This window comes from Macrobrachium rosenbergii, chromosome 23 (genome assembly GCF_040412425.1).
Source record: "Macrobrachium rosenbergii isolate ZJJX-2024 chromosome 23, ASM4041242v1, whole genome shotgun sequence".
Classification (NCBI taxonomy): Eukaryota; Metazoa; Arthropoda; class Malacostraca; order Decapoda; family Palaemonidae; genus Macrobrachium; species Macrobrachium rosenbergii.
Genome location: NC_089763.1, coordinates 30,469,510 through 30,487,009, shown reverse-complemented (window position 1 = coordinate 30,487,009; position 17,500 = coordinate 30,469,510). Strand labels below are relative to the sequence as shown.

Sequence of the window (17,500 nt, the reverse complement as noted above, 5' to 3'; positions counted from 1 at the left end):
CAGTGTCACTAAACCTCTTTCTTTACAGTGTTAGAGACGATGGCGATCAGGGGTGCCAAATGCAAACTCTTCTACTGCGCATTGCTGAGCGTCCTCTGTTTGGCTGTAGCCGAGGTGAATTGTTTACAAATGTTTGTGAGGATATGTTTCTCTCTCTCTCTCTCTCTCTCTCTCTCTCTCTCTCTCTCTCTCCCTTTCTGTAGCTGAGGTGAATTGTTTACAAATGTCTATGGGGCTATATTCTCTCTCTCTCTCTCTTCCTGTAGCTGAGGTGAATTTGTTTATACAAATGTTTGTGAGGTTATATTCTCTAGCTCTCTCTTTATCTCTCAGTCTGTAGCTGAGGTGAATTGTTTACAAATGTTTGTGAGGATATGCTCGCACTCTCTTTTTCTCTCTCTCTCTCTCTCTCTCTCTCTCTCTCTCTCTCTCTCTCTCTCTCTCTCTGCAGCTAGGAGTGGTGTTTACAAATGTTTGTGAAGTTATATTCTCTCTCTCTCTCTCTCTCTCTCTGCAGCTGAGGTGAATTGTTTACAAATGTTTGTGAAGTTATATTATCTCTCTCTCTCTCTCTCTCTCTCTCTCTCTCTCTCTGTAGCTGAGGTGAATTTGTTTACACAAATGTTTGTGTGGTTATATTCTCTCTCTCTCTCTCTCTCTCTCTCTCTCTCTCTCTCTCTCTCTCTCTCTCTCTCTCTCTCTCTCTGCAGCTGAGGTGAATTGTTTACAAATGTTTGTGAAGCTATATTCTCTCTCTCTCTCTCTCTCTCTCTCTCTCAACCATATAATATTAAGGAAATCAAAGAGTAAAGATGCATTTCACGAACTAAAAACTTTCATGAAAGCTCATACTAAACGTGAAATTCTCCGATGATATTAAATTTTGTTTCTTGATCCTCAGGTGACCGCACCCGATATCGAGGTCTTCCGTGAAAATTCAGAATTCTGTAAAATCTCCCGTTCCGTCCTCTTCTGCGACTTCAACTGGAAACTAGAGGTGAGCTGCAGTAATACTTTCTGGAACTTGGTGTGAATGTGTGTGTGTGTATATATATATATTAATATATAATTAATATATACATATATATATATATATATAATATATTAATATATATATATATATATATATGTATATATTAATATATATATATATATATATATATATATATATATATATATATATATATATATATATATATATATATATATATATATATATATATATATAGTGTGTATTTATATATATTATATATATACAGTTAGTGTGTGTTGTAAAGCTAGAACCACAGGCAATGGTTCAGAGCTTCAATCCTGCTTCCAATCCTGGTAAAAAAAAAAAAAAATAGAGATTGGGCCAAAAGTCTCTACCCTTCTGGTGCCGCCATTCCAAATGGGAAAGAGGCATCTGATAAAAAAAGTAATAATATTCTTGTAAATATACATGGGTATTCATGTTTATCTTCTATCGACTGCATTTCTCATCCACGGTTGTTTCATCATACATCTGGCAATACGTATAGATAACCTTACTTACCTTACAGACCTTACAATTCGTTCAGGGTTGCCCCAGGTCCCTCAGTGTAGGGCGCCTTTGATGTCTACCAGAGAGTTGCTAACGCATCTTCCGGTATGTTTGCATCTTCCAGTCTTGGATGGTCTGGGATGCATCTTAGATATTTGTCAGGCTTATTCTTAAACACATCTACGCTCACTCCTGTTATGTTCTCCAGATGAGCTGGTAGCGCATTGAATAGACGCTGCATTATCGATGCTGGTGCGTGGTGGATTAATGTCCTGTGCTTTCCTTAATTTTCCTGGTATAGTTTTGGCATATTAATCTACCTCTGCTTGCTCTTTTTTTGATAATTTTAGTTCCATGATATTTTCGGTAATTCCTTCTATCTGTTTCCATGCTTGAATTACCATGTAAGCGTTCTCTTCTCCCTTTCAAGACTATATAAATTTAAGAATTTAGTCTTTCCAGTAGTCAAGGTCTTAACTTCTTCTATTCTAGCTGTAAATGACAGCTGTACACTCTCTATTTTGTGCAATATCCTTTTGGTAATTATTGGGTACCATATTATATTACAATATTCAAATGGACTACGTACATGTACGTTTTATAAAGCATAATCATGTGTTCCAGCTTTTCTTGTTTGAAGTGCTGGAACAACATTCCCATTTTTGCTTTGCATTTTTGCCAATAGAGAGAGAGAGAGAGAGAGAGAGAGAGAGAGAGAGAGAGAGAGAGAGAGAGAGAGAGAAAAATATATCCCTCACAGTCATTTGTAAACAATTCACATAGCTACAGAGAGAGAGAGAGAGAGAGAGAGAGAGAGAGAGAGAGAGAGAGAGAGAGAGAGAGAGAAAATAGAGAAACATCCGTACACAGTTCAGAGCTATACAGAGAGGAGAGAAAATATATTCTCACAAACATTTGTACACAGTTCCCTCAGCTATACAGAGAGAGAGAGAAGATCCTCACAAACATTTGTACACAGTTCACCTCAGCTACTTAGAGAATATATATCGACACAGAAACATTTGTACACAGTTAACCTCAGCTACAGAGAGAGAGAGAGAGAGAGAGAGAGAGAATTCTCACAAACATCCGTACACAGAGCTATACAGAGAGAGGAGAAATATATTCCTCCACAAACATTTGTACACAGTTCACCTCAGCTACAAGAGAATATATCCTCACAAAGTTTATTAGAGACCTCAGAGAGAGAGAGAGAGAGAGAGAGAGAGAGAGAGAGAGAGAGAGAATATATCGACACAAACATTTTGTACACAGTTAACCTCAGCTACAGAGAGAAGAGAGAGAGAGAGAGAGAGAAAATATATCCTCACAAACATTTGTATACAGTTCACCTCAGCTACAGAGAGAGAGAGAGAGAGAGAGAGAGAGAGAGAGAGAGAGAGAGAGAGAGAGAGAATATATCGACACAAACATTTGTACACAGTTAACCTCAGCTACAGAGAGAGAGAGAGAGAGAGAGAGAGAGAGAGAGAGAGAGAGAGAGAAGAGAATATATCGACACAAACATTTGTACACAGTTAACCTCAGCTACAGAGAGAGAGAGAGAGAGAGAGAATATATCGACACAAACATTTGTACACAGTTAACCTCAGCTACAGAAGAGAGAGTGAGAGAGAAGTGAGAGAGAGAGAGAGAGAGAGAGAGAGAGAATACATCGACACAAACATTTGTACACAGTTAACCTCAGCTACAGAGAGAGAGAGAGAGAGAGAGAGAGAGAGAGAGAGAGAGAGATCCCGCCAGAGTAGATTTTTCACGCCAAATCGAACGGCAAACGAGCTGTAAAATGGCGCGAAAACGCTCGTAACAAGCCAAAAATTTCCCGTCCCTTTGATGGCGACGCTTTTATTCGTCTCCCCACGCCCCCCCCTTTTTTTTATCGTCATTTATCATCTGATTTTTCTCCTCTCGCTTCTCTTCTCTATCCCTTCCAAATCACATTCGCTGCATAAAACTAACGTTCACGTCGAAAGGCGAAGAGAGAGAGAGAGAGAGAGAGAGAGAGAGAGAGAGAGAGAGAGAGAGAGGAGAGAGAGAGGGTGTATTCGATACACTGACGTACTTTACCATTCCTTTTCATATATATATATATATATATATATATATATATATATAATATATATATATATATATATACATATATATATATATACATATATATATATATATATATATATATATATATATATATATATATATATAACAGATGCTTTATCTCTCTCTTTCTCTTTATATTTCAGTGACCTGATGATGCTTTATCTCTCTCTCTCTCTCTCTCTCTCTCTCTCTCTCTCTCTCTCTCTCTCTCTCTCTCTCTCTCTCTCTCTAGCAACAGAGGCCTTATTTAACGGTCCACCGGACACCAGCCAGCACATCTGTGAATAATTTGTACCATATTTTGTCACGGGACAAAACACCGAAACACCACAAAAATCGAATGATTTTAAATACAGTTGTGTGAGCTCCGTCGGAATTGGCAAATGGGATTTCAGTTCATGTAATGCCTGTATGTATGTGCGCGTGTATGTGGCTGTTCATGTAGGGTCAGAGTATATGTATGTATGTATGTATATATGTATGTATGTAGGGTCAGAGTATACGTGTGTATGTATGTATGCATGTAGAGTATGTATGTAAGTATGCATGTGTGTATGTAGTTATTCATGTAGGGTCAGAATATATGTATGTATGTATTTATGTATTATGTGGTTATTCAAGTAGGGTCAGAGTATATGTATGTATATATGTATGTATGCGGTTATTCACGTAGGGTCAGAGTATATGTATGTATATGTATATATATGTGTGGTATATATGTAGGATCAGTGTATATGTATGCATGTATGTATTTCTGCGAAATGACAGTATACGTATGTATTTCTGTATAGTCGAGATACACTGAGTCGCGGTTCACGCATGCGTAGACGTCTGTGAGTACACTTTCGACCATGAGGGCAACAGGAGCTATGTGTAAGAGTGTATATGTCTAGGTGTACGTTTGTTTAGCTCAGACTCAAGTGTGTAGGTGTATTTCCGCGTCAGGCGTTTAAATGGGAAGCGTCCGTTTGCGGGACGCATTTTTTATTTTTTATAACACGAAGAGTTGACGTACCAATTTATAAGCTGTCGAGATATTTTAATGCGATTCAATTGACATGCAACAGAAAATCTGTGATTCGGTGTGACCCTGAACGCAAAAATGTCAGGAGTAATGTTTCAGGGAAGTTCAATATTTATTATTATTATTATTATTATTATTATTATTATTATTATTATTATTATTATTATTATTATTATATAGGCAGTAGGCCCTCTTTCAAACACGTAGTTGATAGAGAAAAGTCTATATAAACTGAATGCAGCTGATCCATCTATAACATTCAACTTTACATATTATTATTATTATTATTATTATTATTATTATTATTATTATTATTATTATTATTATTATTATTATTATTATTATTCATAAAAAGCACATAATAGCATGAGTCACTAAAATGGTGAAGAAATCCAAAAAGGAAGATAATGCTCATAAAAATAAAACACTAGAAAAGCTTAACCAACAGAAAGGAGAACAGCTAAATAAGAGACGAAAAGGTAAAATAAATCACAAAGCGTCAAAATGAAACTGACTCACAATTAAAAATAAAACAAGAGAGTGACGAATAAAATTTGAAAGGAGTCAAATAAGAGGGTTTTAACCAACCACTCATTATTAGATGGTGTCGGAAAACGTTTGAAGCATTCTCTACCCTTGGAAACATTGCGACTCACGAAGCCATGGTGGAAAGAGACGCAAACTTCCTCCATGAATGAGTGACTCATCCCCCCCACAACCACCACCCCCAACCCGCCCCACAACCCAAAGCCCCTCTCGAGATAAAAGGTCTATTCATCTCTGTCTCATTATCTAACACCTCGGTCTCACTGTCTAATCACTTGCTGTCAGTTACGAGACGCACTTTGAAGTACATTCTCCTATTATTCCACTCATATCTCTTTCGCCATCCTGATAAGAAACGAAATAACCGGCTGAGAAAGGGGCAGACCGACAAACTGAACCACAAGCATAAACTTTCGGCGGCGGTAAAAATCTTATTATTATTATTATTATTATTATTATTATTCAGAAGATGAACCGTATTCACAAGGAACAAGCCCACTACAGGGGCCACTGACTTGAAATTCCAGCTTCCAAAGACTATGGCGTTCATTAGAAGAGATCTCGCTTTTTATCAAAAAATATAAAATCAAATTAACAATTGAAATATTATTATTATAATTATTCAGGAGATGAACCCTATTCATAAAGGAACAAGCCCACCATAGGGCCACTGACTTGAATATAATATCGCTTTATATATATATGTATATATATATATATATATATATATATATATATATATATATATATATATATATATATATATATATATATATATATATATATATATATATATATGCCCTCTACCCCTTTATCTGGCTGCTACAAGCTGAACTTTTATCCTCCGGCTGCATATATATGAAGCAAACATGCTTCACATAAATCCCTTAAAAGCAGCGCTGCATCGGATTAAGGGTTACGTTCAAAAACGGAAAGTTGGAGGAGCGGTGGTGGTGGGAGAGAGGGAGAGGGAGAGAGAGAGGGAGAGAGAGAGAGAGAGAGAGGTAGGGGGTTGGTAGTCCTCTCCTCTTCCACCTCTACTTAAAATGGCGGTCGCTTTGCTTTCGCATTTAGGGAACGTAAAACTCCGACGGACGCATTTGGCTCCCGATCGATATCTCCAATTCGGCTGGATTTTGAAAGGCACTGGCCCAAGGTTTCTTGTCATGTGTTTTTGTTTGTTGTTATCATTGTTGTTGTGTGTTTGTGAGTCATGGAATGTCAAAGATTTGGGATATATAGGAAAGATGCAGTTGATACCAGGAGGATATATTTATGTATATGCATATATATATATATATATTATATATATATATTATATATATATATAATTATATACATGACTGTGAAATATTTCCTGTTAAAACAGAATTCCATCAAATATAATAGAAGTGCCAAAATGTGGAAAATAAAGGTTATATTACAGAGACCGAAATGTCTCTCTCCTCAGGCAAATAGAATCACTATTTGCCTGAGGAGAGAGACAGTTTGGTCTCTGAAATATAGCCTTACATATATATATGTATATAATATATATATATATTCACATATATATATATATATATATATATATATATATATATATATATATATATATATATATATATAAAAGCAGGCAAGTCAACTTTGGGAAACGCACTGTTGTTCGTAAAATGTCAAAAGTAGAGAGAGAGAGAGAGAGAGAGAGAGAGAGAGAGAGAGAGAGAGAGAGAGAGAGAGAGAGAGAGAGGGAGAAAGAGAGAGAGAGAGAGATTAATTCTACCTATGGTCTAAACTATATTTGATCCTGCTTTTCAATGCATTCCTATGGATTCAATTTTAGTCTGATGTAAATCATTTTCAGTAACTAAACGCTATCTTATGGTAGCATGAATCTTCATAGGGAGAAATAAATCCACAGTTATGTATATGTACATATATTCCAAGACAGATCTGTACAGAAAGCTTTCGGGTGCTCGATTCCCCTTTTCAATCTGATTGACAAAGGGAATCGAACAGATTCCCGAAAGCTATCTGTACATATCTAGCTTACAAATATATGTACTGTACATATACATAACTGTGGATTTGTTTCTCCATATGAAGATTCACGCCACTATGAGTATTTTTTTTAATTAATATTCAGATTATTAATTGGAATACTTGATGATATTGTTTTTGGCTTCAATCATTTATTTTTATTGATACATTAAAAACTGACTGACAATACACTTGAATTCATTACAAGAACCACGTGATAATTAGTTATTAAAAACTAATTATTAAAAATTACTTACATTAGATCTATCTTTCAAATATGTACATATACATAAGTGTGGATTTGTTTTTCCAATAATCTGAATAATGACAATCGCCACCTAACACGAGACCCTCATTCCAGTCCGTTTCCATGAGAGAGTATCCAACGTGCACGATGTACATATACATAACTGTGGATTTGTTTCCCAACAATCTGAATAATAATAATCACTACCTAACACAAGACCCTCATTCCAGTCCGGTTTCCCTGAGAGAGTATCCAACGTGCACCATGTACATATACATAACTGTGGATTTGTTTCCCCATTAATCTGAATAATGATAAACACCACCTAACACACCTTCATTCCAGTCGGTTTCTCTGAGAGAGTATCCAATGTGCACCTTGTACATACACATAACTGTAGATTTTTTTCCCCAATAGTCTGAATAATGATAAACACCACCTAACACAAGACCCTCATTCCAGTCAGTTTCCCAGAGAGAGTATCCAACGTGCACCATGTACATACACATAACTGTGGATTTGTTTCCCCAATAATCTGAATAATGATAAATGCCACCTAACACGAGATCTCCAACGTCATGTTCATATACAAAACTGTGGTTGTTTCCCGCAACAATCTGAATAATGATAATTGAGAGATCTTCATTCCAGTCGGTTTCCCTGAGAGAGTACCCAACCTGCAGCGGAGAAGCGAAATGCGAGGACATCATCCTCCAGCGGGTCCACAAATTCCACTTCCACACCAGCGTCTGCGTCGACCTCACCCTCAAGCACATCTCGAAAGTCACCCTCGAAGGACAAGCTGGCAGCGACTGCTCCAGCATGGGCCTCAGCATCCAGAACGTCACGCTCGACTTCCTAGACGACGGGATGACCTCCGTATACGCTGACGAGTCCTACATCAAGGAGCTGACCTTCAGCACCCGAGCAGGGCACCTGACGGTCATCGGGTCGCAGGTGGACGTCCTCAGCGTCCCGGACGTCGTGGGCGAGAACGATGCGTCCCTGAAGATCCACAGCAGCAAAATCAAGGACTTCAAGAGGTTGTGGATCTCTGGGAAGGGGCGGCTGCACCTCCTCGACTCCACTGTGGAGGATTTCCCGCCGGAATCCCTGGTCTTAGATTCCAGTACGAGGAATGTGGTGAGCGGGGTGACTTTTACCAAGTACGACGAAGGATCTCCTGCCAGTATCCTGCTGAGCAACGGCTCGGAAATCACTCTCGAGGAGATTAAAGGAGCAGTCAAGATAGCCTCGCCCAAGTGTCCACCCGTTTCACCCTCCTCGTCTCAGCTGCACCCACCCAAAGAAGCGGAGGATGGCCTCCACAAAATACAGGAGGATGCTAGGAATGGAAATCGACTGGAACAACCAGAGGGTTTTCCAGTTATTCCTGGATGTTGATTGCCATTACTTTATCAGTCATTATGAATTTCTTACTGTTAATCCAAATCTGCTTCCTGGGTTACTGTTTGCTAGTAAGAAATAGAAAACGCGCTCAAAAGGATTTCAATGAGAGGGACAGAAATCTGGAATCATTCTTGACTTCCAGTGCTGTAACCACAGACAGTTGCTCGAAGCAGCAGGCATTACTGATCACTGAGAAATGGGGAAACTGATGTCCCGGATGCTGAAAGGCAACGTGCAGTTTGACAAAAAAAGCATAAAAGAAATGATTTTAAACACGCTTTTACTGAAATACTCTAAAAAGTAGAAAATAATTTTTTTGAGACATACCAGGATTTTATTTCTTGTAGTATTTCCGTCCATGTTTGGTGCCCATGCTTTTATTCTTGTAGACATGACTAATTGTAAGAAAATCCTGGTGCGTCTCTAAAAATTATTTTGTACTTTTTAGTGCATTTTAATAAAAGCATGTTTAAAAAAAATTCATATTTTTTTATTTTATACTTTTTAGCTTTGATAAAAGTTGTAACTGGTTTATGACTGTAACTAAAAAAAAAAGTGAATGTGATATACTATTGAGCCAAAGAATTATTAATTTTGTTCTACCGAGTCAGAGAGGTATAAAAAATCCGAAGATTTTCACACATTTCCTGACATACTGGGAAAGGTCACAGTAGGGTCACTAAGGGTCATGCTGACCTACTGGTCATGAAAGGTTGTACTGTCACCGGGACTGCGTAATCATGCAAAACTTCAAGCCCATCGGACGAAGGGAACAGATAGAAAATTGAGTTACAAGATTTGACCCAAACCAACAAAACAGAGGGTCAGACGCAGAAGTCAAGTTAAATAAAAGCATGTAAAACAGAGAAGGTTCCGGTCAAATTTATCACAAGAAACCTGTAGATGTGCATGATTTAGAAAATTTTAAAACGATTTCTGCAGAAGGAGAAACCGCTGATTGATTATCCTCTGTCACAAGAAGACTAGCAAACCACGAAAATGTATAAACAAGTTACTAGAAGACAACATTCCGTACAGTAGGAAAATAAGTTGTGAACATATCGAACAGCAAAATGTAATATGACGAGCTCTTGTCTCCTCATCGACCTGCCGGACAATATTTCCCGGTTCAGAGAGGAAAATAAGAAGCATTTTATATAGAAGGAACCAATCACCTCTTTTGTAATTACTGACTCTGCTTGCTACTGAAGAGCACAAATAAGCTATTTTTTTTTAATTTTCTGAATCTGTGTAAGTTTTTAGTTTTAGAGTGGTAGCATGATTAGGAGTCAGTCAAGTTAAGCAGTTTTTAAATTCGCAACAGTGCTTTTTGTGGAGGTTTCCCCTTATGTCAGAACAGCGATAGATAGATAGACAATTAGATAGATAGACTGACAGATAGCTCCAGTTATTTTTAACCACATATAAAATCATAATCATAGAATAACCTGGCATATGTCACATATAATTTATAGCAGCAATTGTCGGTTCAAAAGCCAGATGGTAGAATCAGAACTGGCTAAACAAAGAAATACGATGAACCTCTCAAAAGGCGCCTGGGATTCAGATCTGACTGATAAAATCTTCCTCCAACCAGCGTTTAGGAAGATTAAGAAGAAGCTGTCAAAAGGAGTGACGTATTGGCTGACCTCTGGAACATCCTTCAACTGTGTATGTATATATATATATATATATATATATATGTATATGTATATATATATATATATATATATATATATATATATATATATATATATATATATATATATATATATATATATATATATATATATAATATACAATACATTTGTTGACAAAGACAGTTGTCTTCGAAATTCAACGCTATAATTATAACTATAAACTTAATTCTTAATATTCAGTGGATATCTTCATCATATACCATTTAAAAGCACGTATCCCAAAACAAGGAGTCAAGGGGGTACTCGAGAGCTTGTTTCTGTTGTAAAATGGGAACGCACATTTGTGAGAAGTATGTAAATAATTAAGACATGTGTATTTTGATCATATCTTTTTTATACTAAGGCTATTACCATAAAGGGTACTGTAACCTAATTGATAATACAATATTTGGTAACCACGTAAGTGTGCCAATTGTGTGAATCAGAGAGAGAATAATGGACTCTTGCCTGATCAGATCCCCGTGTTGTTACTCGCTAGTTTCATTTCATAATAAAACCAAGAAAACTACAAGATGGGTCTTCTTTAAAAATCGACCATAACAACATATTGGTATCTTTATCGGCTCCTTTATATATATATATATATATATATAAAAATAATGATGTATATATATATATATATGTGTGTGTGTGTAATGTATATATATATGTGTGTGTGTGTGTGCGTATGTGAACTTGGTCGTTTGGATACATATCCAGACATAATTTATCGAATAGTCTCCACACACATGTACAAGCAGCCACATTGCAATTTTCTGCCCCAAATCAAAAGAACACCCGTAGACGATGACGTGGGAACCCCAGCAACCACTAGCAAGGCTTCATAACCTACAGAACGTTTCTTCACATATTGGGGGTTCCCTCCCCGAAGACACTCGAGCCCGAGTAATTGTGACCGGGAATAATTCCAAATGATTCATCCTACGCACAGCTGGCCGTTGGCCCAGTTCCCCAACCCAATAGCCAATTGACTGAAAGCACTGCTTCGGCTGAACGGCCAATAATGATGCTTCCGGTCCAGGGAGCTAAGACCTTGCCGGATGGATTGGCGAGCGTCAATTCGCCACTGTCAAGAGGAGCCGTGATCTCTCTTCAACCCGCTGGTTTCCAGTTCTCTCTCTCCTTCTCTCTCTCTCTCTCTCTCTCTCTCTCTTCTCTCTCTCTCTCTCTCTCTCTCTCTCTCTCTCTCTTTCCAGGAGGACGACAATTGAAAGGGCGTAGTTGGGAACTACTGCTTTCCATTAACCTCTCAAGCAATTACGGAGATGAATATTAGATTTCCGCGCCGAAAGCACTCTCCTCCGTCCGATGGCAATCGGAGAAAATCACATTATATAAACTGCGGGCAATGGCCAATAGGGGTGACAAATCCCGTTTTCTGTTAACCACCCGAGAGAGGGTTGACTTTAAGGAAATGCGGAAAGAGTGAAAGGAAAATCTAAAATTAAAAATGGTAAGGGTACGGGGGATGTAGGTTCTTGGAGAGAGGAGAGAGAGAGAGAGAGAGAGAGAGAGAGAGAGAGAGAGAGAGAGAGAGATCAATTCCTGTCTCAAAGGCTGCTGAAATGACACCTGGCACCTACCTGAGGAATATTGGGCATCACTTCCATCAGAGTCGTTCTGTAGAAGTGGCTCTTTTGCGTCGGGTCTTTCATGTTGATGACGTCTAGGAACTGCAACGCGTGCACTGCCGGGTCACTGTGGGCGAGAAGGAGAATAATAATAATAATAATAATAATAATAATAATAATAATAATAATAATACTTTTAATAAAAAAAAAAGCCAACTTTTCAGAGAGAGAGTAGAGACAAAGAGAGAGAAAAGAGAGAGAGAAAGTCAAAAGACATACTGTATTACCTGAAAGACCACCTAATTCTCCCTAATAATAATATAGTAGACAAGATTTGAAGATAATGACCTTGATCTGATATTTTGTTTGACGTCCCCGACACGGAGAGAGAGAGAGAGAGAGAGAGAGAGAGAGAGAGAGAGAGAGAGAGAGAGAGCACATTTCCCTATAAACAACAAGCAAAGCATTTCGCAGTGTCAGTCAGATAACACGGGAGAGTTTCCTATGAAACTACTTAAAATAGCATCTCACTAAAGGATGTCCAAGGTAGTGTTACTAGAAATGTCCGTAGAATATACTAGATAGGTATACATCGCATTACCTAAAGTATTAAGCCCATTGGAGGATAAAGAATCATAATTTATGGTATTTTTCGATCTGTGAAATTCGTTGAATTTCAACCGATTGCTCACCGCAGGATGATAGGGCTACCGTCAGTGCACCTCACGTGGGGCACTGTAGGCATTAATAAAGGGGGTTTGCGGCATTCCTCCAGCCCTTAACTGTATAAAATGTTTAGCCTTTTACTTTTTTACTTTGTATTCCCGTTTCCTGTCTTCAGTTTCTTTAACAGTGGGGGTTTCTCCCAGTTCCACCTTTGAATCCTTATATTTAATTTTTTTTTATTCAGGGTTTCTTTATTTTGCTGTCCATCCTCTCTAATTCCCTCTTTTCACTGTCTTAAGCGCCCAGTGGTCGAGAGTGCCCCAGTGCTTGGACTGATAGCCTAAATTTCACAAGTCAAATCAATCTAGAAACTACTCTTCTAATATTATAGGAACCCAGTCACACTCCTAGCGGAACGCCGGACATCCTCATAATGGGATCGATGGAGGATTGTTGGGGAAATACAGAGTGGGGAAATTGCCCACTGGGTTGGAAGGTGGGGAGCTAGGGAGGGGGGAGCGTTGGGGATTAAGAGTGAAATAGCCCATTGAGTTGGAAGGTGCTTGGGGAGTAGAATGTGAAGAGAGGAAAGAACTGCTCTAGAAAAATCTGTGTTTATATATATATATATATATATATATATATATATATATATATATACATATATATATATATATATATATATATATATACATATATATATATGTATATATATATACATATATACATATATATATATATATTATATATATATATATATATATATATATATATATATATATATATATATATATATATATATATAGAGAGAGAGAGAGAGAGAGAGAGAGAGAGAGAGAGAGAGAGAGAGAGAGAGAGAGAGAGAGAGAGAAGCTGGGAGATGATCGAGGTCTTAGCCTGGCACGAAAAATTACGGAGAGAAGGAGTTATAAAAGAACAGGATGCCCCGACGCCATAATTAAAACGTCACGAGCAGACGGCCGCCGTCAAAGACCGGTTTAAAACACTAGTAAGCTTCTCCCTCTCCCCAACAACCCCCTTCCCACCCACCCCACCCCACCCCCACGAGATTAAAAAAGAAAAAGAAAAAACTTCGGGCGATGGATGTCAGATATCGGGTGAAATAGGAAAGGATTTTTTTCCCTCTCCAACATACTCGATAAGGAGGAAGGGCAATGTTATATATATATATATATATATATATATATATATATATATATATATATATATATATATATATATATATATATATATGATTATAATCAATTTTGTACGTGATTCATTTATCACACACATTACCACAGGTGAAAAATAAGAGACGGGGTGTAGGTCCCGACCGGTTTCGACTTTATTTCCAAGCCACTGACGAAGGACTGATACACAGTATTAGAAGTCACAAATATATACACCACAGGAACAGTACTGACGAACATACACAACCGTTAGAGACTACATATCCACCCACCCACAGGCCGGTGTCCAGGTAGGAATGGCCTTCAAAACCCATTTGGCTAAAAATCACAATTAACTCTCAGAGGGACAATACCGATAAACCTACCGACCACAGGCGACATCAGACCCACACCTGATTTTTAGCCAGACGAGTTTTGAAGGCCACGCTTACCTGGACACCGACTTGACAGTCGAAAGTTTTGAACGGCGTAACAGGAGGAAAACCTCAAAGCAACTGTTGGGAGAAGGTTGGGGGAAAGTAAGACGGAAGAAAGAGACTAAGAACAGAGGCTCCATGAAAGGAATGAAAGCGGCTGCAGCCCGAGTCGAGGCGGCATGACAGAAGCGTTCCGATTTCATTAGGTGAAGTTTTCATTTCGCAGATGGCGACCAAATGACAACAAAGGCGGAGGTCAATTTCGCCAGCGGGAGGGAGGCCAGGTCTTCATTGAAAAAGAAAAAGAACAAAGGTAAAAAAAAAAATTACTCACTCCTGGAAAACAGTAAGAAAAAACAATCATATCTACGGCAAATCGACACGTGGGGGGAGAGAGAGAGAGAGAGAGAGAGAGAGAGAGAGAGAGAGAGAGAGAGAGAGAGAGAGAGAGAGAGAGAGAGAGAGCATTGTACAGAAAATAAGAGAGAATTGTAAACGAAACACGAGAGAGAGAGAGAGAGAGAGAGAGAGAGAGAGAGAGAGAGAGAGAGAGAGAGAGAGAGAGAGAATCCAACACAGACTGAAAATAAGAGAAAATTGTAAACGAAACATGACAGAGAGAGAGAGAGAGAGAGAGAGAGAGAGAGAGAGAGAGAGAGAGAGAGAATCGGTTTCTATTTACTTTTACCTCATATTGGAATTCAGTTCCAGCAATAAACTTCAAAAGATAAAAAAAAAAAAAAAATGAAAATAAAACTCTGGACAGAATCACTAGAAAGACACAGTCAGTATTCTCGGGTTCCTCTCTCCGCATACTTTTTCTTTTCTCTCTCTCTCTCTCTCTCTCTCTCTCTCTCTCTCTTTTCCCGGCTGACGACAGCCGACACCAGATGTCTCTCTTGTGGAGCTTGTTCTTGAAATATCCGTCAAATGTTTCTTTTTATTTCTTTTATTATTGATTTCTCTTTATTTCTCTCTCTCATATATATATATATATATATATATATTTATATATGTATAAAACAAGTAAATATTCGCAGAAGTTTCTTCGGCGCAATCGAGTTTTCTGTACAGCGTATAATGCTGCGTGAAACTCTCAGCCACTGCCCATGAAACTCTCAGCCGCGGCCCATGAAACTATCATCACGACCCGGTGGTGGCCTGTGTTGTTGGCACCTACAGCGGTGCCAGACGTATGATCATGGTCAACTTTAACCATACATAAAATGAAAACTACTGAGGCTAGAGGGCTGCAATTTCGTATGTTTGGTGACTGGAGGGTGGATGATCAGCATATTATTTGCAGTTTTTCTAGCCTCAGTAATTTTTAAGATCTGAGGCGGACATAAAAGTGGCCTCAGATCGCCATCTAAACAGTTTTCAAAAGCAAAACTACTGAGAGATGGTTATTTGTCTGTCCGTCCGGTCCGCCCTGCTAAAAACTACTGGAGGCTAGAGTGGGCTGCAATTGAAACGTTGATCATCCACTCCACCAATCCTCAAGCATACCAAACTGCAGCCCTCTAGCCTCGTCAACTCGCTTTCAAAATACTGGACGGCAGGATAATTAACTGTCAAACGAAATTTGAAGTATTATCAGACGCTCCAAATAAAAATTCATTTCCCAGCGAACTGTGACGTCACGCAGTGACAGGCGGCAAAAGAGAAGCTTTCGGTATCACTGGAATATATTTGGTGGATTTTCATTATGTAGAAATTCGAGCTGAGATAATGAAGGTCAATAATGTTCGTTTATGCAACGGATTGCATGGCAGGATTGATTTGTTATTCAGCTGAGACTGGGAGTTGGTATATATATATATATATATATATATATATATATATATATATATATATATATATATATATATATATATATATATATATAAATCTACAAATGTCCTTAATATCAATTCACTCTACCATGGAAATAATATGATGGCTGTGTGGTTTAAGGCGTCACTGTAGTCCTGGGTTCTTGTTCTTCCGTGGTTCGAGCCCACTTCGAGACGACGAACTTGTTATCAACTAAAAAATTCCCCTTCGGGTAACATATATGAAAATATATTATTTCCGAGGCAGAGCGAATTGGATGTTAAAGGATATTGTAGCTTAATGCTTGTATACGAATCACGGTGATATGATAAAATGATTTAATTTATAGGTATATGTATATATATTAGTATATATATATATATATATATATATATATATATATATATAAATATATATATATATATATATATATATATATATATATATATATATATATATATCTATATATACATATATTTTACCTGCAATGCATGACCCTTGCCAGTCCTATCTGTGTGGTGCGTGAATCAAAGCTATTCGTGAATACAACGACGCGATAAATATCGCCTATACATCTGCGCCGAGAGAGTTCCACCATTTCTCAATTCCATAATGGCTAAAAGTTCCTTTTCAAAGCAGAGTCCAAATACTGGCAAATGACGGTTCCGGGTAAAAGGTATTAGATACCTATTTCTCAACTGAGGTATAAGCATAAAGAATGCACACAGGAGAGAGAGAGAGAGAGAGAGAGAGAGAGAGAGAGAGAGAGAGAGAGAGAGAGAGAGAGAGAAATATAACCTCACAAACATTTGTAAACAATTCACCTCAGCTACTGAGAGAGAGAGAGAGAGAGAGAGAGAGAGAGAGAGAGAGAGAGAGAGAGAGAGAGAATATAACCTCACAAACATGTTAACATTTTTAAATAACTCACCTCAGCTACAGAGAGAGAGAGAGAGAGAGAGAGAGAGAGAGAGAGAGAGAGAGAGAGAGAGAGAGAGAGAGACTCCAACATTTAAAAACTGCTTTTATCCCAACATCAGTTCCTTAGTTATTCATTACAAAATTTTTATAATGCAACATATGCAAAATATAATATATATATATATATATATATATATATATATATATATATATATATATATATATATATATATATATATATATATATTATATATATATATAGATAGATAGATGGATGGATAGACAGATAGACAGACAGCAAAACAGATGAATAGACAGATAGAGAGAAATAT

At 37.7% G+C, this 17,500-nt stretch overlaps 2 protein-coding genes across 2 annotated transcripts in view; one reads left to right on the top strand and one right to left on the bottom strand.

Moving 5' to 3' along the window:
- Nucleotides 1-9,808, top strand: part of LOC136851424 (uncharacterized) — a 21,568-nt gene extending 11,760 nt beyond the window's left edge. The window contains exons 2-4 of the mRNA XM_067125509.1: nt 29-114; nt 902-997; nt 8,128-9,808. Of these exons, the coding sequence (XP_066981610.1) occupies nt 40-114; nt 902-997; nt 8,128-8,880 (924 nt within the window). The 5' untranslated portion in view covers nt 29-39 and the 3' untranslated portion in view covers nt 8,881-9,808. The remainder of the gene's footprint in view (nt 1-28; nt 115-901; nt 998-8,127) is intronic.
- Nucleotides 1-17,500, bottom strand: part of bma (SCY1-like protein bma) — a 439,254-nt gene that overhangs the window by 44,709 nt on the left and 377,045 nt on the right. The window contains exon 12 of the mRNA XM_067125029.1: nt 12,170-12,284. Coding sequence (XP_066981130.1) covers nt 12,170-12,284 — 115 coding nt within the window. The remainder of the gene's footprint in view (nt 1-12,169; nt 12,285-17,500) is intronic.